Source organism: Adiantum capillus-veneris, chromosome 13, assembly GCF_014529385.1.
Source record: "Adiantum capillus-veneris isolate H3 chromosome 13, ASM1452938v2, whole genome shotgun sequence".
NCBI classification, from domain to species: Eukaryota; Viridiplantae; Streptophyta; class Polypodiopsida; order Polypodiales; family Pteridaceae; genus Adiantum; species Adiantum capillus-veneris.
The window spans coordinates 106,346,885-106,374,170 of NC_140943.1; the positions used below are offsets into that span (position 1 = coordinate 106,346,885).

The 27,286-nt window shown below is 44.0% G+C and overlaps 1 protein-coding gene and 1 pseudogene across 2 annotated transcripts; both read right to left on the minus strand.

The window, feature by feature from the left end:
- Positions 1-20,718: 20,718 nt before the first annotated feature.
- LOC147444585 (uncharacterized) lies at positions 20,719-25,250 on the minus strand (annotated as a pseudogene). Its single transcript, XR_015190047.1, has 5 exons — positions 25,114-25,250; positions 21,998-23,969; positions 21,714-21,915; positions 21,287-21,623; positions 20,719-21,209 (listed from the first exon to the last, which is right to left on the minus strand). The product of XR_015190047.1 is annotated as an uncharacterized LOC147444585 (transcript).
- On the minus strand, positions 23,974-25,417 carry LOC147444586 (uncharacterized). The gene is made up of 2 exons (XM_086527134.1): positions 24,764-25,417; positions 23,974-24,729 (listed from the first exon to the last, which is right to left on the minus strand). The coding sequence occupies exons 1-2, from the start codon at positions 25,274-25,276 to the stop codon at positions 24,091-24,093; spliced, it is 1,152 nt and encodes a 383-aa protein (XP_086383260.1). The 5' UTR covers positions 25,277-25,417; the 3' UTR covers positions 23,974-24,090.
- Positions 25,418-27,286: the final 1,869 nt, after the last annotated feature.

The following is a 27,286-nucleotide window of genomic DNA, read 5'->3' on the forward strand; positions in this document are numbered from 1 at the left end:
TTCTTTACATCCATTTGATGCATAATCCATCCTCTAGATGCAGCCACTCCTATGACAGCTCTCACAGTCGTCATCTTTGCCACTGGAGCAAAGGTCTCCTCATAGTCTATGCCATACGTCTGTGCATAACCCTTTGCGACCAGCCTTGCCTTGTGACGCTCAATGTTACCATCAGCCTTATGCTTGGTTTTATACACCCATTTACAGCCAATAGCTTTCTTGCCACTTGGCAATGGCACCAACTCCCATGTGTCATTTGCTTCCAATGCAGCCATCTCTTCATTCATTGCATCATCCCAATGCACATTTCCAACTGCATCCTCAAAACATGTGGGCTCCACATCCTGTATCACCTTAGCCATGTAGGCTTGGTGATGCGCTAGATACCCATCATAAGTCAATTTCTGAACTGGATTTCTGACTCTATTAGATCTGCGCGGTCCTTGGTCACTCCTTTGCCCTCTAGCATCTTCTTGTACTTTCCTTACACCAGGTGTCCTGACAGCCGGAATTCCAAATTCCTCATCAAGACTTTGTTCAGAACCATCTGAATCCATGTCTACATGTGAAAAACCTGATGATACATCAACCATAAAGGGAGGTTCATCAACCTTTTCCTTTCCTTTTCGTGATACATTCCCTGTACCTGTTGGTGGAGTAACCTGCGTACGTAGTCTACCATTCCATGGTTTCTCAACAGAGCCACGAGAAGAGGACTCTTGTGGTCCACTCAAAACCTGTGACTGTGGCCTCACATTTTGTACAACCACATCATCTTTTACATCAGCCCCAATAGTGCCATGTGCATTACTGTACCAGCTGCTCATCTCATCAAAGACTACATCTCTGCTCACTCGTAATTCTCATGTAGTAGGATTGTAGCACCTGTACCCCTTTTGTTCAAGGGAATATCCCACAAGAATACATTTCTCTGCTTTAGGATCCAATTTCCTACGCAACTCATCTGGTACATGCACGTAAGCTATGCAGCCAAACACTTTCAAGTGTGCCAAATCAGGCTTTGTACCTGTAAACTTTTCCTCAGGTGTTACATCATGCACCGCAGCTGTAGGTGTCCTGTTCATAATGTACACAGCTGTATTTACAGCTTCAGCCCAAAAATGATGAGGCATGTTCTTCTCATTCATCAATGCACGTGCAACCTCTGCAATGTGCCTGTTTTTCCTTTCTGCGACCCCATTCTGTTGTGGAGTATATCTGCATGTAAACTACCTGTGTATACCATGCATTCGCAAAAAATCTGAAAAATCATTGGAGAAGTACTCTCCCCCTCCATCTGACCTCAATGTCTTGATTTGCATATCTGTCTCCTTCTCAATCATGACTTTGAAGTCTTGAAAGTGACCAAACACTTCACTTTTGTTACGCATGAAGTAGACCCATACTTTCCTTGTATGGTCATCAATGAAAGAGACATAATACCTGCAACCATGTATACTTGCAGTATCGGTTGGACCCCAAACATCTGTGTGCACCACCTCAAGTGGATTTTTACATACATTGCGCTCATGTGGAAATGAGCCCTTTGACTGTTTTCCAAACTGGCATGTTGCACACACTTTATGCATACCATCCACCTTGAATTTGGGCAAACCTTTTACAATCTGTTTTGATTGCATGCTGCGCAATCTCTGCTCATTGACATGGCCAATGTGTTTGTGCCAAATGTCAACATCAGCCACAACACCTGTGCCCTGTGCAAATAATGCAGCTTTTACCTCAGGCATGTCTACATTCAGCGTAAACATTCTGCCCACACATTTGCCCTCTGTGATCAGCTTACAGCCATTCTGGAAATCTTCTACATAACAGCCATTTGGATTGAAGCGAACCTGCAAACCCTGCTCAACCATTTGTCCAACAGAAACAAGATTCTTTGTAATGTTTGGGACATGAAGTACATCTGCTAAGTACTTTGATTTCCCACTCTTTGCATTTAGAGGTATGTCCCCTACATGAGCAATGGGGTGAGCTGTGTCATCTCCTGTCTGCACATAGCCTGACACATCTGGTTTGCGCATATCTCTAAACCACTCTCCACGAGACGTCATGTGATTAGAGGCACCTGAATCCACATACCAAACATCATCTTGGGTGGAATTCTCTGCAGTCATTGTATTCATTACATGCTGCATAACAAACATGCGCTCGTTTTTGCTGTCATCTGCATCTCTCCTAGTAGATGCATAGTTTCCCTGTTCTCTCTTTCTACTTGCTTTTCCCTTTGGACAATCACGTGACATGTGACCTCTTTCACCACAAGTCCAACATTCTCTACTATCTGGAGTATGTTGCTGCCTGCTTGATCCTGCACCACGACCTCTTTGACTCCCCCTGCCTTGAGACTGGTTTCCCCTGCCACCTGTATTGTTTTGATTTGATTGACCTTCCAGAAATTGGCCCCTGCAACCCCTTGGGCCTCGACCACGACCTCTACATCTACCTCTGTTGGAGTTAGAATAGAAGGCCTGTTCAGAATTATTTCTGCCATGAGAAGAAGATGTGTCAAGGTTCTTCTCCTCAAGAATAAGCATAGAAATCAAATCTTGGAACACGGGGATGTCGTCTCTTGTATTCATGGAAGACCTAAAATGTACATACTCATCTCCTAGACCATCCAAGCATGCACGGACAATGTCATCGTCTTCCACTAAAACTTTAATAGATCCAAGAGCCTCAATGATACTCTTGATCTTCAAGGCATAATCATTGATTGAGAGGTTGTTCCTCTTAACTTGATTTAGCTCCGACTTTAGTTGAAGCTTCCTGGCCTTGGTGTTCACCTCGAACACTCTGCCTAAGTTTCTCCATGCAATGGCGGGGGTTTCAGCATCCTGTAGATAGCCCATCATGCCATCTGTGATGCTCATAGACAGCCAATACATCACTTTGCTCTGGCCTTGTTGCCAGTCCCTCAAAGCTTTCCTTTGTTCTGCTGTAGCATTTGCCTCGGGAATCTCTGGTTCCTTTTCATTGTCTCCTTCTACATAGTCCCAATAACCTTTTCCTTTTAGGAAATTTGTTATTCTGAACTTCCATGCAGGGTAGTTATTTTTCTCAAGCTTCTCAGTAACAATCTGACTGAAACCGTCAGACATCTTGAAGCACTAAGACAAAATAGCTGCAATCTGCAAAAACCTGCAAATCTGCTGAACCTGCTATCGTGGTACCTGTAACGCTTTCTACACTCAACGAGTGTCCACAATCAAGCGTACATACAACCACTGTACTTGTACAGTAAATCTCTGTATACTGCACTTTGGAGACCTGTTCAGAAGGTATTGTGATGCTCTTGCTCTCTTAGCCTCTCTTGCATGCACCAGGCTCTGATACCATGTAAAGAATGAGGATGCAAGAGAGCTACACAAGACAAGCACAAAGCACACAGAGATGGAAAGCTTCTTCTTCTTCTTTACAGAAGAGAGAGTACAAAATGACTAAGTGCTAAAGCTGAAAAATAGCACATATGTACATGCGGTCACTAAGTGTGAACTCGCTAGAAGCGTACTAGGCTGGCACTATAAGTGTAGTCCAGCTGTAGAATCACTGGCAGAGATCCTCCGTGTCGGTCACCTAACGCGCCAGTGAGTAAATGCCGTAAGCGGCCAAGACCCGTAGTGGATGCCAGCTCAAGGTGTAGAGCTCGACATCTCAACATGGTGCCCCATAGTGTGTATGTGTATCTTCCCAAGTGTGTGTGGCGGGTCGTTATAGAGGTGCTGTGTGTGTTTTCATCCCGCCCACATTCTTTTGGCGCCCCCACGGAGGATCTTCTTCGAGTACCTTCTGCTTCGAGCTTCAATCTTCGAGATTCGCGATTACAGGTTGCAGACTACAGGTTACAAGTTACACGTTACAGGGATAGGTACGTACAAGTGATTCACATAGGTACATGTAGCTGGAGTACAGTGATATACTACCAGTGGTGTCACTTGCAGTTGTTGTGGGTATGCATCACTTGGCGCCTGTTTGAGCGCATTTTTTATTGGATTGTACGTTACTTGTGGAAACTGCCATGGTAAGCCTTTGTGGAGCCATATATGGTTTTATTTGGCAGCCCCAGCCATTTCTGAGACTTGGTCTGGAAGATAGTCATTTCTGAGACTTGACTATACGCGATTTGCATTAGCCTTCGTGTGAGGGTCGATAGCGTGAGGTTTTATTGAGCTGGGGGATTCTCAAATGTGGAGATCCTTTCGGTGATACAGGTAGTTGGAGCACCCTTTTCATGACGTCGCCATAGGCTATGTATTAGTGATTCCTACTTGATGCTCGGGTTCTATTGTTGACAGTTTATGCATACATAGACAGTCTATATTTTGGGTTCCTACTGCTCTACTTCTGGGGAAACTCTGTCAAAATTTTCCCAAGTTATGATGGCTGGTTTTTTGGTATTTTCAGCCATTTATGCTGTTATGCTACTGAAATTTTGGCAAAATCAGAGGTTGAGTCAGGTGTGCCTTCTTGGGAGCTTCATGGTTGGCTTTAATGGATGATCAAAATGGCCCTCAGTTCACTCCTTTTCATTTAACTCAAAGAATTCAGATTAATGTTCATGTGTCCAGGAAGATCTTTTTCCAGCAGCGCATAGTCTTTATGTTTGGGCCAAGAAGATTGAGAGAGATCTTGCAATGTCCTTTGCCTGTTGTCATTCCGATGATTAACTATGAAAACTCATTTGATGTGCATGTGTTTGTCCTTATCTAAAGTTGAGCTCCATTGAAGTTTCTGGGGATTGGGTAGTCAAAAGTCTTGGGTTCTGGCACATGTGTTCGAAGTGGTTCTCAAAGCATCATAATTTGGGTAGCCATGGCTTTCTCTTATCCCGAGTTTCATGGAAGAAGTGATGAAGATGTGGAAGAATTTTTGGAAAAGATGGAGGTTGCCTGCATTAGCAACCAGATTCATGACCCTACGCAAATGTTACGCCTTCTCCAAATTTGTTTGAAAAGTGATGCACGAGTTTGGTCTAAAGCATTTGAAGAGGAGTTGCGTGTGGCTGATCCACCTGTAAGGTTGACTTGGGACAATCTACGACATGGGTTGGAAGTGGAGTTTGTGAAGATAGAAGATCCTGACAAGGTGTGGCAAGAAGTACAGGCTTTGGTACAAAAGGAAGGTGAGCCAGTAGATGCGTACATACGTAAGTTTTCATTGGCATGGGAGCGAATGTGCAAGTCTTTAGCACCACAGGTACCCCCGCCTGACATGATGAAGAAGGACAGGTTCTTGGCTGGTCTTTGGGAGAATATACGTTGGAGGGTGGAGCTAAAGAAGCCTAGGACATATGAGGATGCACTAGAGGTAGCAAGGAACAAAGAGTGGAAGCTGAGGAAAATGAGCCAGTTAGGGGTGGAGTCTTTGCCAATGAGGTCTGAATTTCAGCCTATAGAGTCTTTACAAGGGCGCATGTCAGGGGTTCATCATGAACCAGTAGTTACTACTCAGGTTATGCCAGCAGTGGTCACTACAGCAGTGCAAGATGATGGGCTAAGGCAAGACATGAGGCAAATGGTAGATTTGATGAAGAATCTCAGCCTAAACATGCTAGGTCAAGTGGGAAATAATCGAGGTCGAGGGAGGTTTGCAAATCAGCAAGGAGGTGAAGAAAGGCCTAGGAATGGTGTTGGACAAAGCAATGGTAGATTTTGGAGGCAGACGCCCACATGTTATAATTGTGGAGAGTTGGGTCACATCAGCCCGCAATGTGATAAGCCACCAAGGATGGGGGGAGACATGTATCCATTGCCAAGACAGGTGCTAACTAGGTCAAATGATTATGGCATCGAAATTAAGGGAGACGAAGGAACCAGTGGACTGACCCACGAGGAAAAGGGAAAGACAAAAGTGCTAAGTGTAGTCACCTTGGAGAAGGCATCAAAGCTAAAGGATACATAAGTGATGCCTATTGGGAAGAGGACCACACAGGATAAGGAAGGAAGAAGTGCCCCAGGTCCTAGTAAGAAGAAAGGAAAGAGCCATGAAGGCGAGGATGTCAAGGCCAAGAGGAAAAGGAGAGCTCGTCGAAAGTTTCATGTTTCAGATTTTCCACTAGGGGATGGGCAATTAAGCTATGACTTGAAGGAGGATCTGACGAGCAGGAAGGCAGATGTTACTTTTGGGCAGCTTATAGAGATGGTGCCTAAGCTAAAGCGACAGTGGAAGAGGATGGTTAACCCAATGGAGAAAGAGCCAGAGAGAGGTTCAGTGAAGGTGTTGGCAATGGACAAGCTACCAAAAATTTGTCCAATAGTAGATGTGTGGCATAAAAGGAAAAATTTGGGACAAGGTTATGTGGATGGCGGAGCCCAAATATGCGTCATAACACACTCATGCGTTGAGAAGATGGGTCTCACAGTGGCTGGGGTGTCAGGTTTTCGGATCAGATTGGCAAACCATCAAAAAGTAAAATGCTTGGGTGTTGTAAAGAGCTTAGAAGTGGAGGCATATGATGCAAAGGCAGTGGTTGATTTTCATGTGATGCCAGCAGGGTTGGGAGCATATCCTATTATACTGGGCAGACCATGGTTACGTGCAGTGGGAGCTGTTCAAGATTGGCGACATGGTACAATTAGCCTCTATGGAAAGACAGGTACCAAGAAGCTTTATAATATGGACACAAGGAAACGATTAGAGGAGCTTTATGAAGATGAGGATGAGTCTAGTGATGAAGACTCTTCCACGGTGACAGATGAGGACAGTGATAGCACTACCATCAGTGATGAGGATGCTGATGTTGCATTTCTTTTGATGGACAAAGAAATCCAGGAGATTGGTTTAGTTGCATTTGCGAATGGGGTTGAAGATGAAAGTGAAGGGCCTTATGAAGTGATTGAAGGGCTGATGCAAACAAAGGTTGAGTTGTCAAAGAAGCAGGAATTAATGACGCAAATGATTAGTGGAGACCACTCAGCTATGGAGAAGGAGATATATTTGCACATGCAAGTCTATGCCAAAGTAATTGATGATTTTCTTGATGGGAGGTTGATAAATGGCATCTCTACAGGTTTTCCTTGGGAACCAGGTGAAATTTTGATTAAGCTTTTGATGCAAGGAATGCCAAGTGTTTTTGTGTAGGGTCCAGGTGGAATGAGCATCTACTAGTGTTGCTGCTGCTGAGCATGAATGCTCTAGCAGGCTAGGGGGTGGGCAAATTATGTCAGGAGTTTTTTGGAGCAAGGAATTGCGCATATGTACATACCCATGCATGGTGCATCGAATAAAGGATTGCCCATTTTCCAGAGCCAGGTGGTTACGTGGGGCCCACATGTGTACAGGTAGGACAGCATGTACATAGTGCAGCGATTTTCACTATTATCAATACTAGTGTGTTTTTTCTACAATAAGGAGGATTTGGTAGCGCGTAAAACTTCTCGAGGAAGATATCCGCGGGCCGACGACGTGAGGTCAGCAGGTGCGTCAGATGGCATCTAGTGGCGTCAGGAGGGCGAACGAGGTCAATATTTGCACGCAGATGAGGACAGACACAACGTGGGTGTTTTCTTGTGAGAGTTATGCAGAAAGGTCATCATTAGGACCACTTTTTGGGGCCACTTCACATGGTGACGAGATGCATTATTGGAAAAAAGCTGAGTGCCAGGGGTGAGAATGATGCAAAAAGGTGACAACTATGCACTGCGAGGTCAGTTTTTGGCCTGTTCGGGGTCCGTTTGAGGTCATCTAAAAGGCCAAGGGTGCCCAAGTAATAAAGCTAAGTGTGGGAACTGAAAAAAGAGAGAGAAGACCATAAAAAACGTGGAGAAGAGAGGAGGAACAGCCGCAGGTGTGTTTTTTGGGTTTTTGGAGCCTGTTTTGGCCGTAAACTGCTCATCCGAGGTCGGATTTGAGCACTTTGACATTGTAGACTGGGGTTTTGGGCCGTTCCGGACGCGATGGCGCTGTCCATTTTGCCAAATTCCTCACTCTTTTTCTGCTGTTTTTCTGTGTAAGTTTCTCCTATGAGCGAAGTTTCTGCTCTATTTTGTGATTGTATCTGGCTTATTTTACCCATATTGTGTGAGCTATTTGCCCCATTGGTGTTGGCCCAATCTCAATTGTATCTAAACATCAGAAATTCTCCTCTTTTGAGCTGAGTTTTTTGGGTGTGTGTGTGTGTGTATCTGTGTGGAGTGGGCAAGTGGATAGTCTCTCTCCTCTCACTCCAGAGGTGTGTTCCCTGTCTCGGCCAGGTGTGTTGTGTAAGCCGAGTGGTGCCCCATAGTGTGTATGTGTATCTTCCCAAGAGTGTGTGTCGGGTCATTATAGAGGCGATGTGTGTGTTTTCATCCCGCCCACAACGTATGTACGCATCTACTAGCTCACCTTCCTTTTGCACTAAAGCCTGTACTTCTTGCCACACTTTGTCAGGATCTTCTATCTTCACAAACTCCACTTCCAATCCATGCCTTAGATTGTCCCAACTCAATCTTACAAGTGGATCAGCCACACGCAACTCCTCTTCAAATGTTTTGGACCAGACTCGTGCATCACTCTTCAAACAAATTTGGAGAAGACGTAACATCTGCGCAGAGTCATGAATCTGGTTGCTAATGCAGGCAACCTCCATCTTTTCCAAAAAATCTTCCACATCTTCATCACTTCTTCCATGAAACTCCGGATAAGAGAAAGCCATGGCTACCCAAGTTACAATGCTTTGATAACCCCTTCAAACACACGTGCAAGACCCAAAACTTCTCACTACCCAATCCCCAGAAAATTCAATGGAGCTCAACTTTAGATAAGGACAAACACATGCACATCAAATGAGTTTTCGTAGTTGATCATTGGAATTACAACAGGTAAAGGACATTCCAGGATCTCTCGTAATCTTCTTGGCCCGAACATAAAGACTATGCGCTGTTGGAAAAAAATCTTCCTGGACACATGAACACTTATCTGGATTCTTTGAGTTAAATGAAAAGAAGTGAATTGAGGGCCATTTTGATCATCCATTAAAGCCAACCATGAAGCTCCCAAGAAGGCACACCTGTTTTAACCTCTGATTTTGCCAAAATCTTAGCAGCATAACAGCATAAATGGCTCAAAAGACAAAAAAACCATCCATCATCACTTGGAAAAATTTTGGCAGAGTTTCCCCAGAAATAGAGCAGTAGGAACCCAAAATATAGAATGTATATGTATGCATAAACTATCAACAATAGAACCCGAGCATCAAGTAGGACTCACTAGTACATAGCCTATGGTGAGGTCACAAAAAGGATGCTCCAGCTACCTGTATCACTGAAAGGATCTCCACATTTGAGAATCCCCCAGCTCAATAAAAACCTCACGCTATCGACCCTCACACGAAGGCTAATGCAAATCGCGTATAGTCAAGTCTCAGAAATGACTATCTTCCAGACCAAGTCTCAGAAATGGCTGGGACTGCCAAATACAACCAAGTATGGCTCCACAAATGCATACAATGGCAGTTTCCACAAGTAACGTACAATCCAGCAGACAATGCGCTCAAACACGCGCCAAGTGATGCATACCCACAACAACTGCAAGTGACATCACTACTAGTATATCACTGTACTCCAGCTACCTGTACCTGTACCTGTCCCTGTAACCTGTAATCCCGAATCTCGAAGCTTGAAGCTCGAAGCAGAAGGTACTCGAAGAAGATCCTCAGTGGGGGCACCAAAAGAATGTGGGCGGGATGGAAACACACAGAACGCCTCTATAACGACCCGACACGCACTCTTCGGAAGATACACACACACACTATGGGGCACCACTCGGCTTACACAACCCTCCTGGCCGAGACAGGAAACACACAGACGGAGTGAGAAGAGAGAGATTTCCCACTTGCCCACTCAACACTCACACATACACACTCACACACACACTCTCAATTCAGCTCAAAGGAGGCAAATTTCTATTGTTTAGACTCAATGAAGCTCAGCCAACACCAATAGGGCAAATAGTTTACACAATATTGAGGAAATACACCAGATACAACCACAAATTTAAGCGGAGGCTTCACTCACCGGAGAAGATTACACAAAAAAACAGCAAAAAATCTGTGAGGAATTTGGAAAATGGACAGCGCCATTGCGTTCGGAACGCCCAAAACCCCCCCCTACAATGTCAAAGTGCTCAAATCGGACCTCGGATGAGCAGTTTAGGGCCAAAAAATGCTCCAAAAACAACAAAAACACACTTGCGGCTGTTCCTCCTCTCTTCTCCATGTTTTTCTGGTCTTCTCTTAGTTTTTTCAGTTCCCACGCATAGCTTTATTAGTTGGGCACCCTTGGCCTTTTAGATGACCTCAAACGGACCACGAACAGGCCAAAAACTGACCTCGCAGTGCATAGTTGTCACCTTTTTGCATCATCCTCACACCTGGCACTCATTTCTTTTCAATAATGCATCCTGCAACCACGTGAAGTGGCCCCAAAAAGTGGTCCTAATAATGACCTTTCTATATAATTATCACAAGAAAACATCCACGTTGTGTCTGTACTCATCCACGTGCAACTATTGACTCCATTCGACCTCTTGGCGCCACTCGATGCTATCTGACGCACCAGCTTACCTCATGTCGTCGGCGCGCGGATAGCTTCCTCGAGAAGTTTTACGCGCTACCAGCTCCTCCTTATTGTAGAAAAAACACAGTGGTACCGGTAATAGTGAAAATCGATGCACTATGTACACCCTGTCCTACCTGTACACATGTGGGCCCCATGTAACCACCTGGCTCTGAAAAATGGGCAATTCTTTATTTGATGCACCATGCATGTATATGTACATATGCGCAATCTCTTGCTCCAAAAAACTCCTGACAACGCTATTTTTTTATATGCATGCATGGCATGCTACAATTATGAACTCGCCACCACTGTGCTCGCTCCTTTTACTCTGAAACTCTTTCGAGAACTTTGAAAAATCATTGATGACTGGTTGTCCTCTCTTCTTGCCTTGTTTAGGTTTGTCATGAGCAGTTTTGGGGCTTCAACGTCCCTTGGTTGTGCTAGGAGAAATGGCATCGATGGGAGGCTGATTGATGGTGGCACTTCTTCTTTTGCCCTTCCCCTTAACCTTCTTGTGCAATGCTACAAGTCCACAAAAAAGTGGAGACACTATAGCAAATTAAACACATTAGTTGAACAAGAAAAACATTACTTACCATTGTATGCTTCTGCTTCATCTTCGAAAAATTCGCCATTAGCATAGTTCAAAAACCATGGATAGTCTCTCCACTTTTCCTTACCATGGAGCTTCTCTATCCAATCATCAAGATAGAGACCATTCTCCTCTCTCTCAGAATCCACCCACGCATCACTAGGATGCTCAGGGTATGGACTATGAAGGCCTATTTTAAGGGAACGCAACCACCATCTACAAAAAAACAAGAGGAATAACTCAACCATTCATAACACATAATTTTAATATTGTATAGTTCAATACATGTATAGCATGTGTCTGACAATATAAGTATGGTTTTCTTCCATTGCACAAAATCCTTGCCAAAGTGCTTTTGTCAAAAAGCCTGTAGTGCATTGCTAAGAGACATTCCACAATCACGTGTGGTGCGTGCATGTAGCTTCTTTAAGGTGGAGTTCACGGCCTCCATCTTTTGGCCACACTCAATACACCCTTGCACATTAAGTATAGTAATGTGGCAATATTAGATAAGACCCCAAACTCTAGTGTTAGTATGCTCACCTTTCAAGCTACCACCAATAAACGTGCATTCTCAACCATTGTGAGAAGGGATTCTTCTGCGTTGGAATAGATGCTTCCACTAACAACACATCACCCTTGGCCAATATATTGATCGTACGACATTTTTGCAATGTATCATTAAATAATATTCTTAATAAATTAAGGACAACAAATAGTGCTTTTAGAAGCAAATACTACTTACTCCAAAGGACTAATCCGCACATGTGTAACCTCAAAGAATTTGAAGAGGGTCATCTTGCAACCCTTCTCTCCCCAGTCCACAAAAGAGATGCATTTTCAAAAAAAGTATGTTCCATTTCTGGGATTGGCTATGCATGCTATCTCTAGTCCCTTTTACACAAAAAAATCTCGGTCTCTTTCATAGCCAAATCATAGCTTGCCTTGTAATCATCTTTGTGCATGTGGTACTCTTTACTTCTTTCACTGTAAATTTTGTTCTTTCAGTCAATACATTGCATCGAACTCTTCCTGCAAGACAAAGCACTAAATCAAACTCATCTAAAAAAATACCTATGTGCTTACCTAATGCATCTACATTATAAATTTACAATTACCTTTCACAGTAGTTGCGCTAGTAAAGACATAGGTAGTCTAAGCCATTTTGAACGGTTAATTGTCGTCCCACGAAGTGCCCTATAAGCTTTTGCCCTATCCTTTTCATTGAATTTGTCCAATAAGGACCGTGGATACGCAAGTGCTAATTTTTTGCATCATAAATATGTCGTGCGCAGTGGTGTGAGGCATATGGACTCGCGTCACCCTAGTTTTGAATGAAACATTATATTAATAATTGATAATATCAAGTACACCAATAGAAGTGTGAAAAAACTTACTTGTTGATCATGTCAAGCACCAAGAGAAATTCCACCGTCTCCTCAAGTTCACACTTCATAATCCTACATTCAACCTTTGGTATAGATAATTCATCCAACCGCTCCCACAATGCCCAATCTTTCCACCCATGGAACCGGTGGTTGCCGTCCCAAAAAATGAACATTTTCTTCTCCATGTGAGAGAGCTCGGCAATGCCTCTAATTTGGTCATCAAATGTGGCCGGCATCACTAATTCTCTCTCGTAAGTGCCACGCCTACCGAATGGTAGAGGACCTTGTCTGAGAAAAAGCTTCAGACACAATGAAGCGAGCCATCGTGGGGATGGTGACCTCTTTTGGATATAGAGGTCGTTAGTTTAGCCACACAATCATCATTTGTTAATGGCCGGGTTGGCCAAAAGATGGCAAAGGGGGATACGAGGCAACAAGTGATTGTATGGCACAACATGTGTATCAATCCAACCCGATGAGATGTGGCTATCAACCACGAATCCAAAGAAATCGGTAAGAGGATCATTACCCGTATTTTTTGCAAGGATGGTCATTGACATGACTACACTCATCGAAGGAGGCACTTATATCGTCGTCATAATAGACACTCCAACCACAAAACCGCTTTCTTGAGTGGTGTGCAGAGGATTTTCTTCTTGAGTGATTTGAATCGTCATCTCTTCTTGGCGGTCCAAGTCTTTGGATTGTTTTCTTGTTAAAATTGGCATCTTCTTTGTTAATTAGGGTGCTTATGATTTTCAAAGAACTGACGAAATGTGAAAGTAATATTAGAGGTTTGAAGGTGTGCGAAGAAGGTTAAAGAGAAATGAAATAAAAGAGAGTGGGAGTACAAGGTTTGAAAAGGTAAGAAGGAATGAAAAAAAAATCTTTTCCAAAGGATACAAATCACTCTCTTAAGGAAGAGTAGAACTATGAGGAAAAATAAAAAGTCCAAAAGTAAGCTTTTATAGGCATTTCAAAGAGGGGGGGAGGGGGGGGGATCCAAAAAAAGGAGAGGGAAGGAGAGGGGGTCCAAAACAAGGGAAATATTTTTATCAAAGGAGGGGGGGACGCGTTTTGGTCGACACAGGGGGGGCTCTCGCAAGGGGGGAGGGGGACGATGAGGCGGCAGGGCACGCATAGGAAAGGGGACACATAGGGACGCAGGGCAAGAGGGGGTAGGTGGGGGTACGAGGAGAGGCGACAGAGGATGCGAGGGGGACAGCAAGCGCACGGGGAGGGGCAAAATGGGACAGGTGGGGATGCAGGGGTGATAGAGGACACGAGGAGAGTAGGGGGCGCATGGCGAGGGGAACAAGGAACAGGTGGGGACGCACGGGGGTCGGGGACACAACGAGCACAGTTGATGTGCACGGTGGGGGATAGGGGTGTGCACGACAAGGGCGCAAGGGGGGACGTGAGGGGTGCTATAGAGTCCACATGGCAGTCCACGTGGAGTGGTCTCTCATAGTCTAAATAGACTCTGCAGCACGCCCCCGCCACCCCGTCCCCTACACGCCCCACCTACATTTTTCCCCATGCCGCCTTGTTGCCCTTCGCCAGCCCCGCTCCCTGTGTCCACTCTCCTTGCCCCCCTCCCCCACCTCCTGTCGCCATGCGCCACCCCTTGTCTCCTAGCTGTCCACACACACACACACACACACACACACACAAAGAGAGAGAGAGAGAGAGAGAGAGAGAGAGAGAGAGAGAGAGAGAGAGAGAGAGAGAGAGAGAGAGAGGCGGGGGGAATAGGGGGCGGGTCACACGGGGAAAGAGAGAAAGAAAGAGATGGGGAGAGAAAGAGATAGAGGGGGGATGGGGACAGTCCACAAAGTGGGGGTGGGGTAGAGAGAGAGAGAGAGAGAGAGAGAGAGAGAGAGAGAGAGAGAGAGAGAGAGAGAGAGAGAGGGGGGGGGGGGGGGAGGGGGGGATGGGGGGCGGTTCACATGGGGAAATAGAGAGAGAGGGAGAGAGAAAGAGATTCACACACAAAGAGAGAGAGAGAGAGAGAGAGAGAGAGAGAGAGAGCAAGAGAGGGCAATGCACTTTAAAAAAAGTAATTTTCATATGGATTTCAAATTTTTTAACTATTACTAATAACTACTAAGATCAATATAAAATGCTCTTGAATCCTCTAAATGAAACTAAAACACTTTCACTCTCATCTTTTCAATCTCCTATAAGAGACTTCTACTTGACTATCATGTCATGCACTATAGTCTTCCCTTCTTTCAAAAGGGCTTTTCCGTTTACCAATGGGAAGATTATCGTTAGGGTTAAATAACTACAGGAGCATGCTTCACCACAAACTTTTTCTGCTTTGCATGCAATTGTCATGGTTGAGAGTTAAGAGTTGACAGTGCCAATGGAGAGAACAAGCAATCACTTGGGAGATGAGTTTTATGTTGTGGACAAAACTCTTTCTACAAAGCTCGTGGTGCTAGTTGAAGATGACACATTTTCAAATTCTAGTGACATGGCTGCTCCATTGGTGGATGTTCCCTGCATAGACCTTACTAGTTCAAGAAAGGAACAACTCTTTGGAGAGCAAGCATTGCAAAACTCTATCGAGATAAATAGTACAGATAGTATTTTGTCACTTTTTAATGCAATGACGAAGCCCAACACCTTGATGAACCTTCTTTCAAAGATAATGGAAATCAAACAAGCGTCGAAAATACCAAAAGTGTGCAATGGTAACATGGTGTTTGAGTTTCCACCAACCTTAGGAAAGGTTCATTCAATGGATGCTATGGAACATAAGTATGATCTATAACATTGAACCAAATCGCAAGCCTCAAATATCGCATTTCTTGGAGTTTGTCACAAAAGTCATTGTGTAGGTGCTCTAAAATGTCTCAATGAAAGTTGTCCCAAATTGGTTAGTTTTGGGAAGTGAAACACAATGCATTTCAATGATAGTATGCTAAAATTACCTTGCATGGGCAAGTTTTACGATGGATTTGGCGGCAAGCTTACTTGCCACTATTGCAGTCAATCGCCCATTTGTTTGCGTACATGTGATTGCTTCGTATATTATGGCATCCAAGGAATGAGAGCATGAGCAGATTAATTGTACATCAAGGAACTCACCAACATGACATCCATGATGGGTCGTCAAAAGGGCTCACCAATAAAACCAAAGAAATGGTTGCACGAGTTCTTAGTGTGGGTAGACATGCATGCGCAAGAAAGGTACACATGTGTGGCAAAGAAAATTGTGACAACAATTTTGATACAAGAAGGGGTCTCTAGCCATGTACTTAGTGAGCAAGAATTTCTAAATGTTTTGAGGCAATGGGTCCCTTGGTGGAGAATAATTGGTGAGGATGCTTTCACATTTCTCTTGTTTGGACATAATATTTCAAAGTAATTCAACTCTAAAGTACAGGTTTTGAAGGTCCGTGGCTGCAACTAGGAATGGGCCAACAAAGGAGAGCTTTGGTGTGGACTCCTTGCTACGGCTAAAAAGAGATTGCACATATGATTTTTCCACAAAAGCAGGTTTCTTGAGCAAGGAGCAAAAGAGGAGTGTCGTTTTGCGTTCAAGATGTCTACAGATGGTCTTGCATCTAGATTGAATTTGGTTAATCAAATGCGATGAAGTGGACTTGGAGATCTTCGGCACGCTTGGATACAGTTTGATCACACTCACTGAGTGGCAAATTGGGTGACCATGGCATGCCATATTTACAATCCAAGGTTTGTTGTCTTAGGAATATATTTCAAAAGTTTGGCATATCTTAAGAAACAACCAGCAATGTGTTTACTAACATGCTAGAAGTTATGGAGGGTCATGGATGTGAGAGAGCGGATTTCCATGGATTCATTGGTGAACAAAGCTCAAGCCAACTGGAATGCAGTTTTCACAGTATTCAATACTGGCAAAGACAATGTTCTACAACATCGAGAGTGATCTTGACTTTTTCATTGAAAACAAAGCAAAGTGGCACACACCACAAAGTACATTGTCTCTTCATCTCAACAAACTCACAAAGACATGTGCAAAAAGTGGCGTCTAGTCCCCTCTAAAGAGGTAGCTATAACAAAGTCTCGTCTACTTCGACAATGGTGGAAAAATGGAAATTGCGTGGATAAAAACATCCGTGCAATGGACTCTTGGTTGACTTGGTGGGAGGTGTGTATTGCAATTGGGGGAGCATCATGTCAGAAATAGAGAGAAGTGATGATGGGGCAAACACTCCATGAACCAACTTAGCCGAGAGCAATCATGGTAGCTGGATTGCAGGCTAAGGGTTCAAAAGAAAATCCTCATTGTATGACGCATGTACTTCAGATATGGAAAATGCAATACTACAAAGCACGAAGGCAGGTACTTACTCGCAAGGTAAATATATTAGAAAGTGTCCTTTACTAGAGAGGCTCAAGGAAAGAGTTTCCTCTAGTCCAGCACAAGTTATAATAGTAGTAAATGAGGCTATATCTGGAATACCGATGTATAAGGCTCGTACCCCGCTTGAAGGAGACAAAGAAACCGTTCGGCAAAAGCAAGGGCCATGGATTGTGATTGATATTGAGGATGAATCAACACATAGGCCATAGTACAATGCAAAAACACGAGACTACACAACACACGAAAGGCCAAGGAAGATCATTTTCACGAAAGATTCAGGGGTAGTAGATGTGAGTGAGAATTCCAAAGAGAAGACAAAGTTTTGTGTTTTGGAATGAAAGGTCAATGATATTATGTGGGCAATCAGAAGAACCCCTATCAATAGTCTTGTGACATGCAGTGGTACCCCCACCGGTGGAAAAAGATGTGGACAAGATATTGTGGCATGTAGTAAAGGGACTCCTACATTAACCTTTGAGGAATATAGAAAACATCCAAATGGGCTACTCAGGCAATGGTTTTGGTTTTGTCCCACACATGTTATTTATTGCTATGTGGTGGATCATAATATTGAACCAAGGCCAGCTCCTCCTCCAATAATTTAGCCGGTCAAATCTCACAGACAAAGAAGTTGAGGTACTACTTGAAGGAGCATTTCAAGTGGAGACTGTTAGAAGAGATCGAGAGAGTGCAACAACCATGCGAACTCCTCCTCGGGGTGGAGGTGATTCCTTTTCCGCTTCAACAAAAGAAAGTAGTAGTGGTTCAATACTAAGAAATGGCATACGAGTCAAATTTTGAACTTCCATTTCAGAGGAGGCAGCTAAGAAAATTGGTCTCGCTCATTGTTTAAAGGCTAAGGCTGTGAATGCACATATCCAAACTTAGAGTGAAGCCCAAGATTGTACAATTTTGTGACACATCTTCCGCCACGTAATGGAGCTGGCAAAGGTGATATAGATTGGGTAGGAATTAGACCTTTGGCAAAGATATTTTGAATTATTTTGGGTTATACAACTTTTAATCTCGCTTTTTGTTAGCAATAATCTTGATGTAAATGGATTTAGGTGTTACCTCTCCTTGAGAGAGAGAGAGAGAGAGAGAGAGAGAGAGAGAGAGGGTCAAGGGAGACAAAAAAGGAGCAAAAGTGATGGTGACGATGATTAGTGTGTGATTTGTGTGTGTGTGTGTGTGTGTGTGTGTGTGTGTGTGTGTGTGTGTGTGTGTGTGTGTGTGTGTGTGTGTGTGTGTGTGTGTGTGTGAGAGAGAGAGAGAGAGAGAGAGAGAGAGAGAGAGAGAGAGAAGGAATGCTTGATTGATGTATGTTTATAATTAATGACTAGATTGAGAGAGAGAGAGAGGAAAAGAATATGTTTAATGAGTGTAGGTTTATGTTTTTTTCCGCATACTCACAATTGTGAGTGGAGAGAATTCATAACAATACAATCGCCCTCAAGCCCGATAGAGTGTAGGTTTATGTTTGATTGAGTGAATGAGAGAGCGCTGGGTAGAAGCATGAATAGGTGGACTTAATACATGTTTTTGGGACAGGCTGCTACCAGGTTTTTGTGGTTAGGTAGTAGCATATCATACAAACTTTAATTTTGTTACTTATGAGCTCAAACTAAAGATTCCCAAACAATGTTTCTATTTTAAGGCTACTACCTACCACTGTATCACTTGCTACCAACTTTAATAAGTAGAGGCTTGCTATACCAGGTGGTAGCTACCATGTCAAAAAATAGGTAGCTAGTGTACCACCTATTCATGCTTTTACCGAGCTAAGTTTGAAAATAACTAGTGTAGGTGACGAGAAGAATAGAGAAAATGATCATCAAATGACTAAATGAGTATAAAGAAAATCAAGCATAAATAATAATATTATAATAATAATAACTAAATGAGTTTAAGAAAAAAGGAATTTTTGAGTAGTTCAAAGGAGAAAACATACAGAGAGATAATGCAAAAAGATAGTGTAGAGAGAGAAGGTATATATGTATATATATGTGTGTGTGTGTGTGTGTGTGTGTGTGTGTGCGCGCGCATATGCAAGACTCCAAGAATATTCCAACTTTTCGATCTTTCCTTTAGGGGCGGGTTAGTCCACCTTTTGGATGCCAATTTTCTATTGGCCCCTTTACCTTAGAGCTATTTTGAGGTTTGAGGTCAAAAGCAGGGCCTTGTAAGAAAAATGCTCTCTCTCTAAAAAAGCTTTCAAAAAGGTAGCGTCCATATTCATATACGTCCAAAATGGCCAACTTGTTAAATTCTTTTGAAGTGGGCGCGAGGATGTGATCCCACCACCTGAAAAAGTGTCAAGTGAACGGCTCGGCCTTTTGTTGCAATGCAGACATCGCCACGATGATGTGCAAGGGTGTACGTCTCCATGTACCCTTCTATGTGCAGAAATAGCCCTTGTTGAGCCCATCGTTGTGTCCAAAGCGGCAAAAACCCCCAAAACAACTCTAACCTTGCGTCTTTCGGAGGTCGATAGAGGGAGTTATGGCAAAAATACCCCGGGAGGGGATTTGTGTGGTTTAACACGCATAGGCCATTATTCCACTAGGCCACTGGAATGGCCTAGGACAATAATGAGAAAACATTCATGCCTCTCTTTCTATACAGTCTGCTTCTAGTCTTTACACTAAGCATAGTTAAACTGAGTTAGATTAATTTTGATTGTAAATGCTCGATTTTGCGAAAGAGATTGTGTGCCATGGGAAGGTTCTTCCACCTGAATTGTAATCAATGAGTGATAAAGATTTCCTATCCACACTTACATACACATGCAAGATACCATGCCCCGTGCTGAACTTCTGCAGGATGTTGCACTACACTTGAGGGAATGTAAGTGTGCTGTAAGACATGAGATATGGTGAGACTTGTGTGGCCTAGCAAAATGCTCACAGAATTCAACATTCTATCTGCTCTCAGATTCTTAGCTTGATGCTGAACTAGGAAAGAAGGCCGACGGCTTGCCATGCTCTCAATTACTTATGCCAAATTCAGCTTAGCTTGATGAAATCTCTCCTATTTAACACTAGACTTGTAATGAGCCACAAAAGTGGCTGAAGCCTCAAAAATGGCTCACATCAGGATTCTCGTAAATGGAACATAACTTTTGTATATGACATCAAAACTTCATGAAACTTCTTAATTATGGGTTCAAGATATGAAAAAGGTTTCTAAATACACAATTTACATGAAAAACTCAAAAATAAAAAAAATTACTTCTCTAAAATTAGTAAATTTTACGTAAAACTTCACTTCATACCTTAACTTGGAGAAGTAAAAAATGTCGGCAATCTTTGTATATGGGTTAAAAAAGTTTAGTACATCTATCACATACCTATTGAGGGATGTTTCAAGGAAGTTTCGGCCTGCTTTACAATCATTTGATTCACTTTCAAAAGAAAATAGAAAATTTTTGTCCATCCACACAAGTTAGTTGTAGAAGATGGCACTGGAAAGACACCTTTAGACCGTCAAGGTCCAGGGTCAGGGGGCAGGCAATCTAAGCTGTTCATCTACTCCATATGACTAACAGTAATTTTATGAACAACCGTTAGATCTGCGACAAGTCAGCATGTGTAATAAAAAATATCACTTCATTTAGCTTTGCCATCCACAACACAACACATCAGCATCTGTAATTAAACCACAGTCTGACACATCAGCACTTAGAAAAATGATGACACATAAATTTTCTCACTAATTACTGTGCAGTCAGAACTCAGTGTGTCACTAAAACTGTCTCAATCTGATCAAAGTTCACTCAGAAGCTGACTGTCACAAGCTCAGTGAAGCTGACTGTCACAAGCTGACTGTCACAAAATAAGACTGTTGATAACTTTCACAAACCAAAAAAGTTCACTGTCCCAAGCTGAGAATTTAATAATAGCGTCAGTATGTGCTGATTCGCAACCACAACTATCCAAAACCTATTACTTACATATGTCATGAGCCAGATTAAACCCCTAGTTTAGAAGGAACATTCTCCTTTCCTGAGAACACATTGATCACACAGTTGTTGAATGTGCCAGCTGACAAAAGAGAGAATCCACGACTTGGACAATTCTGGGCAGCCACATTCAATACATGAGTCGTCTCCTCCGGAAGGTGATTGAGTAGCTCCTCATCAAACGGAATTTCATCTCCAATCTTGTATGGCTTGAAGACTATGCCTTGAAGACTAGGATTCTTCATACCGAGTCCCCTGTCACCAGCAGCTCCACACTCCATGTTGCCAACGGACATGATATTCCCAGCCTTCGATTGCCTGCTACCACTTGCGCAATCCTTGCCGTATATATTCCCTGCACAAGTATATATGTATTACAAAATATACATCACACGAAAGTAATCTTAAACTCTTTAAGTCAAAGATAAGAACCTTCTATGTTCTCACAAAAATTACTGAATTTTTTCTCTAGAACTTGCGGGTAAACTTTAAGCTTTCCAGATTCATCATACGGATCAGACAAAATCTCCTGCGCCGCAGCCATACGAACTTCATTCGACATATCATACCTCTCATATGACGTAAGACGCTTGTGACCAGTAATTAACATCCCCACCTCACGTGGCACCTGCCCAAGGCTCATTCTTGTAACACACGTATTGCGTAACGATTTGTTGCTGAAATTCCCTGCAAGTCCTGATCTTGCTCCAATACTCTTCACAAGCCCTGTCAATACCTTCACCGATACCCTATTCCGACTATACCATACCTACACACAAAAAAAAGTCAAGAAAATACATCCAATTGAAAAGAATACACAAAGTTGCTACGGTCATTGACACACAAAACCTAAACTCACATGTGTTCGAGGATTATTAATGGGTTGCAAAAACATAAAACCCAGATTCTTGTCACCCAAGACAAATATCGGCATGTGACGCATTAGTTGCTCATATGTTGCTAGCACATCCTCGTCGCGCACGGTCACAGGAGGTCGAAAGTGCTCCGACTGAAAGTGATTTAGATCAACTTTGTAGTTTTTGCTTGATCTCTCACAAAATCTGAAACACACATGCGTATTACAACAAGAAACAGACACAAAACAAATCGATCCAAACCACAGCAATAAGACCAGCAAAATACCCGACATAAGCCCCAAGCTCATCTTTCCCAGACGAAAACATCGTTCGCTCTAGTTTGTACAGCTCATAGCCACCTCTAATGCAAAAATGCAACATGCAAAAGAATGCGAACCTCATCTGACAACCCCGTCCATGCATGATGCTAAAGTCGATGTCGCCAAGGATTGCTTGCTCCAAACTAACCCCAATCACAGAAGCCTTTTTTCTATCTTTGCAAACCCCTTGCGCAACTGATCTACGCATGGCAGCCATAACTGAATTCTGAGTTCCTTTAAAAATCGGATTCCTTGCAATATCAAACGGCACCTCAGTCACACCCGTTTTGGCGATCCTCAAGTCTTGTTCTTTCTTTAAAAGCCTACCAAAACATCTCAACATTCCCATTAGCGTGTCGGAGGGAAACAACTCACCACGCTTCTTGCAAACAACTAAGAAAAACTTGCTAAGCAGATCATTCAAAGTATGTAAATCCAGCTTCTCCAACGCTATGCTAGAATCTATCCCAGAGAATTCCCTCCATGCATCAAATTTCTTCCGTGCCCAATTTTCTTCTGCTTGGTTGAGTTCTCTCCCAGATTTAGCATCTCCTCCTCCAATGCAACATCAACATCAAGAAACCCGCCTGCATTGCAACCCATTTCCCCATGCTGTACATGATCAACACCGCCTGTAACTTGGTGTATGGTAGATTTTTGCGAATGCACACCTGCAACTTCAACAACACCACCACCTGGATGTTCAAAATCGGCAAAGGTCCTGATCCCTTTCCCATTATAATCTCGAAAGCATACAGTCGTTGTGCTTCTTGGCGTAGCTAACTCCATATCAACAGGCAGGAGAGAAAACGAAGGAATGGAGCCTGCATCACCTAGTATGTCTGGCGGAGTCGACTTGTGAGCCCTCTCGACCATCTTCTTGCCTCGCCTGGATCCCATACGAGCGCAAACAGAAATTTTATACCTCTCCTTCAAGCTAGTGCACGACACACAGGTAACGCGTAAACCAACCTCGCACCCTAAGTTCACGACTTTCACATTTGGCCCCCTTCCCCTGGACCTTGACGGCCGAGAATGGTCATTTAGTGACCATTCCCATAATGTTGACTCCCACATGGCTCCCGGCCTTCGCCGGTCGCCACGTGGTCGTCAACATTATGGGGAATGGTCACTAAATGACCATTCCCTACCCCTTCATTTAGCTTTGTACTATTTTTTATCAATTCATATTGAGTGTTGATCATAATTCCCTTGAGACCATTTTCTATTTAGATAAATAACATAGTGTTGAGAATCTTTTTACAAAAGTCTCAAAAAGCCACAAAAGTGGCTGATTTTTTACAGGACTAGTGTTAAGGCTCAGGTGTTTATGCTAAGAATGACTTTGTACAAGCTCAGGCTGTGTTTGATGAGCTCTTGGCTTCAGACCTAAACGCAGGCACCACGCTGATACACAGTTACATCGAGCATGATTGTGGCCAAGGGCAATGTGCTACAGACGGAACTCAAGTGTAAGCGAGTGTATCAGAGTGCATCCACATCTTTCTACGTACATTTGCAAAAACCATGTTGAGGTCACCATGAAACGGTTGATGAGAGAGATCTTTTTCTTGGGCGCTCTGTGGTTCCCTTGCAGATGTACATAAAGTGTTCACTCAGCAAGCTTCTCATCAGAGCTCCAGCATATTCACACATAGGCAGCCTCCTGAATAAACACTCTGATTATACTGAGCATTCACTTCTAAATCATTCAAACGGTCGCTTTTTTGAACTACTTTAAAGCCCAAAAGCATGATACTGAACCAAAGAAAGATGGAACCCAATTCTCAAACTCAACATCAAAATGACCTCAGTTCCAACACCAACACAGCCTCCACACCTGAAACTCAAAATCCCACTATAGCTCCGTGAATAAACCGCAATTATAGATCATTTGTTCTCTTTACTGGAACTGTCCCACATGGCTAACCTCAATACCTGATGCAGTCAAATTACAAGTATAGATTATCGCAAAAATAATACAAAACAAAGACATATATGGCAATCATGTAACATACCCCTCACAAATACAAGATTTACAGACTTTTAACTACACTACTTAAGGGCCGGGCTCTGATGCTTTAGACTGCCCCATGTTCTTGCTATTGATTGCAAGCTGGGCAGACAAGGCTTCCCAAGTGACACCATCAGAATTCTCCTCTTCGTTAAGTTCATCATCAAGTGGCGACTCGTCGCAAGAAAAATCCGAGAGGATGCCATTGATCCGCAAGCTATCAAGCACTGAGCTTGCACTAGGCCAATCTTCCCCACAATTATAAGATAGATCTAAAGAAGCCAGATGACGATTATTCTCCAAGGAAGCAAAGAGCTTACAAACTACTTCACCAGGTAGGCATGGATAGCCACTCAAAGAAAAGCTCGTCAGTTTGGCGTTTTGGGCAAGTGATATGAACAGCATTTGGAATGCTTCCAATGGCATCACCAGGTCATAGAGATGCACGCTTGTGAGGGTGGTGTTTGTAAACAGCAAAAGGCCTAGCAGCTTTTCTGACTCTAACATTATTGGCTGCGTGAAGCTGGATACATCGATTTCCTTTAATATGTCGTAAGAACCAGTTAAGGACATGCTAGTGAGGGCTAGAGAGTTGTCTGCAAGAGCAGAGAACACACTAAGCAACACATCAAGGGTGTCATCTCCTACTAGTTTCACATAAAGGTTGTTGACAGAACATGGCATGTTTCACATAAAGGTTGTTGACAGAACATGGCATCCAGCGGTCTTCAGGGCAGAGCGCTGAGATGATGCTGAGACTGAGGATGGAGACGTTGCTCGAAAGGGCATCTCCTACGAGGCGCTTCGTCTCTCCTGGCGTGTGGTCCTCAAATGCAGGCCGAACATCCAGATGAAGGTACTCCAAGGTGCAAAGAGGGGAGGCAATGCCGCGACAGAGAGCGTCGAGCTCATCTAGCGAGGAGATGCCAACGCCCCGCAGCTCCAAGTGCTTACAGGAGGGGATAGAGGTAGGCAGGGCGTGCAAGAAGAGGGGCAAGCTACCAGCCTCTTCTCGCGCTCGGAGATTTCTGAGGGAGAACTGGAGGTTTCCAAGGGCAGGAAGCTCACCTGCTGCTGCTGCTGCTGCGGAGATGGAGGCGTGAGAACCCCAAGAAACGTCGTCGCCCACGTAGGCGCGCTGCACGCCATGGCAGAAGGCCGGGCAGGAGATGAAATCAGTCAAGCTCTTGCATCCCGACAGCTTGTACACAGCTTCACACAACGGCTCCATTGCAACTGGAGCAGCAGCAGTGTAGGCCAATGCGAAAGCTCTCCCTCCTCCTCAGCTTTATTACTTTCCTGTAAACTTTCCTCCACACTTTCTTGCAGGAGGTAGCCTAGTAGGCTAATGGGCAAGTTTCTCAAATGATATATCCATGTTGGGGATGTGGATGGAATGTTGAGGCTGAGATCAAGTGGAGGCTGGAGCTTGTGGGATACTCTTGAGGACCGGCCTCCCTTAGGTATACGGCTCGCTTCACACGAGGCGGCGGAATGAGGAACTTAAAGGGGAGTTCCATTTCCGTGGCACAAAGAGATTAAATAACACTTTGAAAGATGCCTTGCGGACACACCAGAACTTGGGTGGACGCCCCCCCCCCCCGGCCCCCCCGAAAAAAATAGCTGCCGCCCGGAAGGGCCTGTAGATTCCAGCACGTAAGATCTAACCTCGGACCCAACCGTTCAGATTTTATCTGTGCGCGTGCTACCCACGAATCCTTTTCCTTTTTGATGCTCTTCCTCCCCATCATGTGAGTACAAGGTCTAACGGAAGCAAAAATGCAGCCATCTTCCGTCGGGCCCAGCCTAAGTATGATGGGACAGTCGAGATAATCAACTGCCCGCACCTGTCCACATGGCTAAAGCACAATGAAACCCTGAAATATATGATCCTTCCCAAACTCACAGCTATCCGATTTCAAGTTCCTTCCCTACCGTCGCCCCCCCCCCCCCCCCCCCCCCCCCCCCCCCCCCCCCCCCCCACACACACACACACACACACAGGCCTAATTTTTGAAGGCTTCGACGCCCTTCGGAGGCACTTTTATCCTTCAGTGAAAGGCAAAAATATTTTTACCCTTCGAAAGAAGGATAGAATATTGAAAAATCTTTGAGTAGCCCTTCTAATTTTTGCCTAAATATAGCTTAATGAAAGATAGGTAAAAATTTACCTTTCAAATGAATGATTAGGGTTACCCTTCAAAAATGAGCCTTGCACAGAGAGAGAGAGAGAGAGAGAGAGTACTCCGCTCTCCGCATGTCTGTGTATGTGTGTGTCTGTGTGTGTGTGTGTGTGTGAAATTATTATTACTTGTTGGCTTTAGTATTTAGCACCTTACTCACAATATAATAATCATTTCCACAAAATCAATATTTGACTATATTATTCGCCTCAAAAGTGAGCTAGAATATGCACATGGCCCGTCAATCTTCTCTCCAGCATCACCAGAAAATCAGGACAAATTGGTCAAAAAACATGACACTAAGTGACCCAAGACACTTGAGTGTCCAATCACAGAACTAGTGTTAGAGTGGGTTCAAACAAGGCGGCGGAAGAAAAATGGAAAGGGGCGTCGATCCTCCATGGCGAAATTTAAGTGGTTGGAGTTTGAGGCACTCTTCTGCCGGGCCCTCCATTTTTCTTCCGACCCCCCCCCCCCCCCCCCCCCCCCTCGGAAGAGTTGATGGCCTCTCTCAGCCCCCTTCACTTTTTCACTTTTCCTCCTCCACAATGTCCACACTAGGCAGCGGAAGATTTTGGAAAGCTTGTTTCTTCCGCCGGTTCAGTCTGAACCCAGCCTTAGGTTTATCCTAGGGAATTTGACACTTTTGTGAGCCTATAGAAGGACGTACATTGTTGGGATAAAGGTGGTGTGCCTCACCCCGGCCGCCCAGTGCCCGCCGACCGTCCACTACCCATTGACTAACCCCTATTCATCTTATATAAAATAATGAGGGGTGACAGTTTATTGTGCTCTCCAATGTACCCACACCAGACTCCCTCACCGCACGGCACTCGTGTGCACACGCACCAACACTCTACAATTGGTATTAGAGTTACGGTGCATCACAATGGAGACACTCCCCTCTCTCTTGGTGTTTCCCCCTCCCTGGTGTGTCCCCCACCCATTTCCCTCTCTGCTATCATGGGTGCGTGATTGCGCAGGGGGAGGAACATGTACATTCGAGCAGACAAAGACGATGCGCAGATCTGATCTCAGGGTGTTGAGCCGTGCAAAGA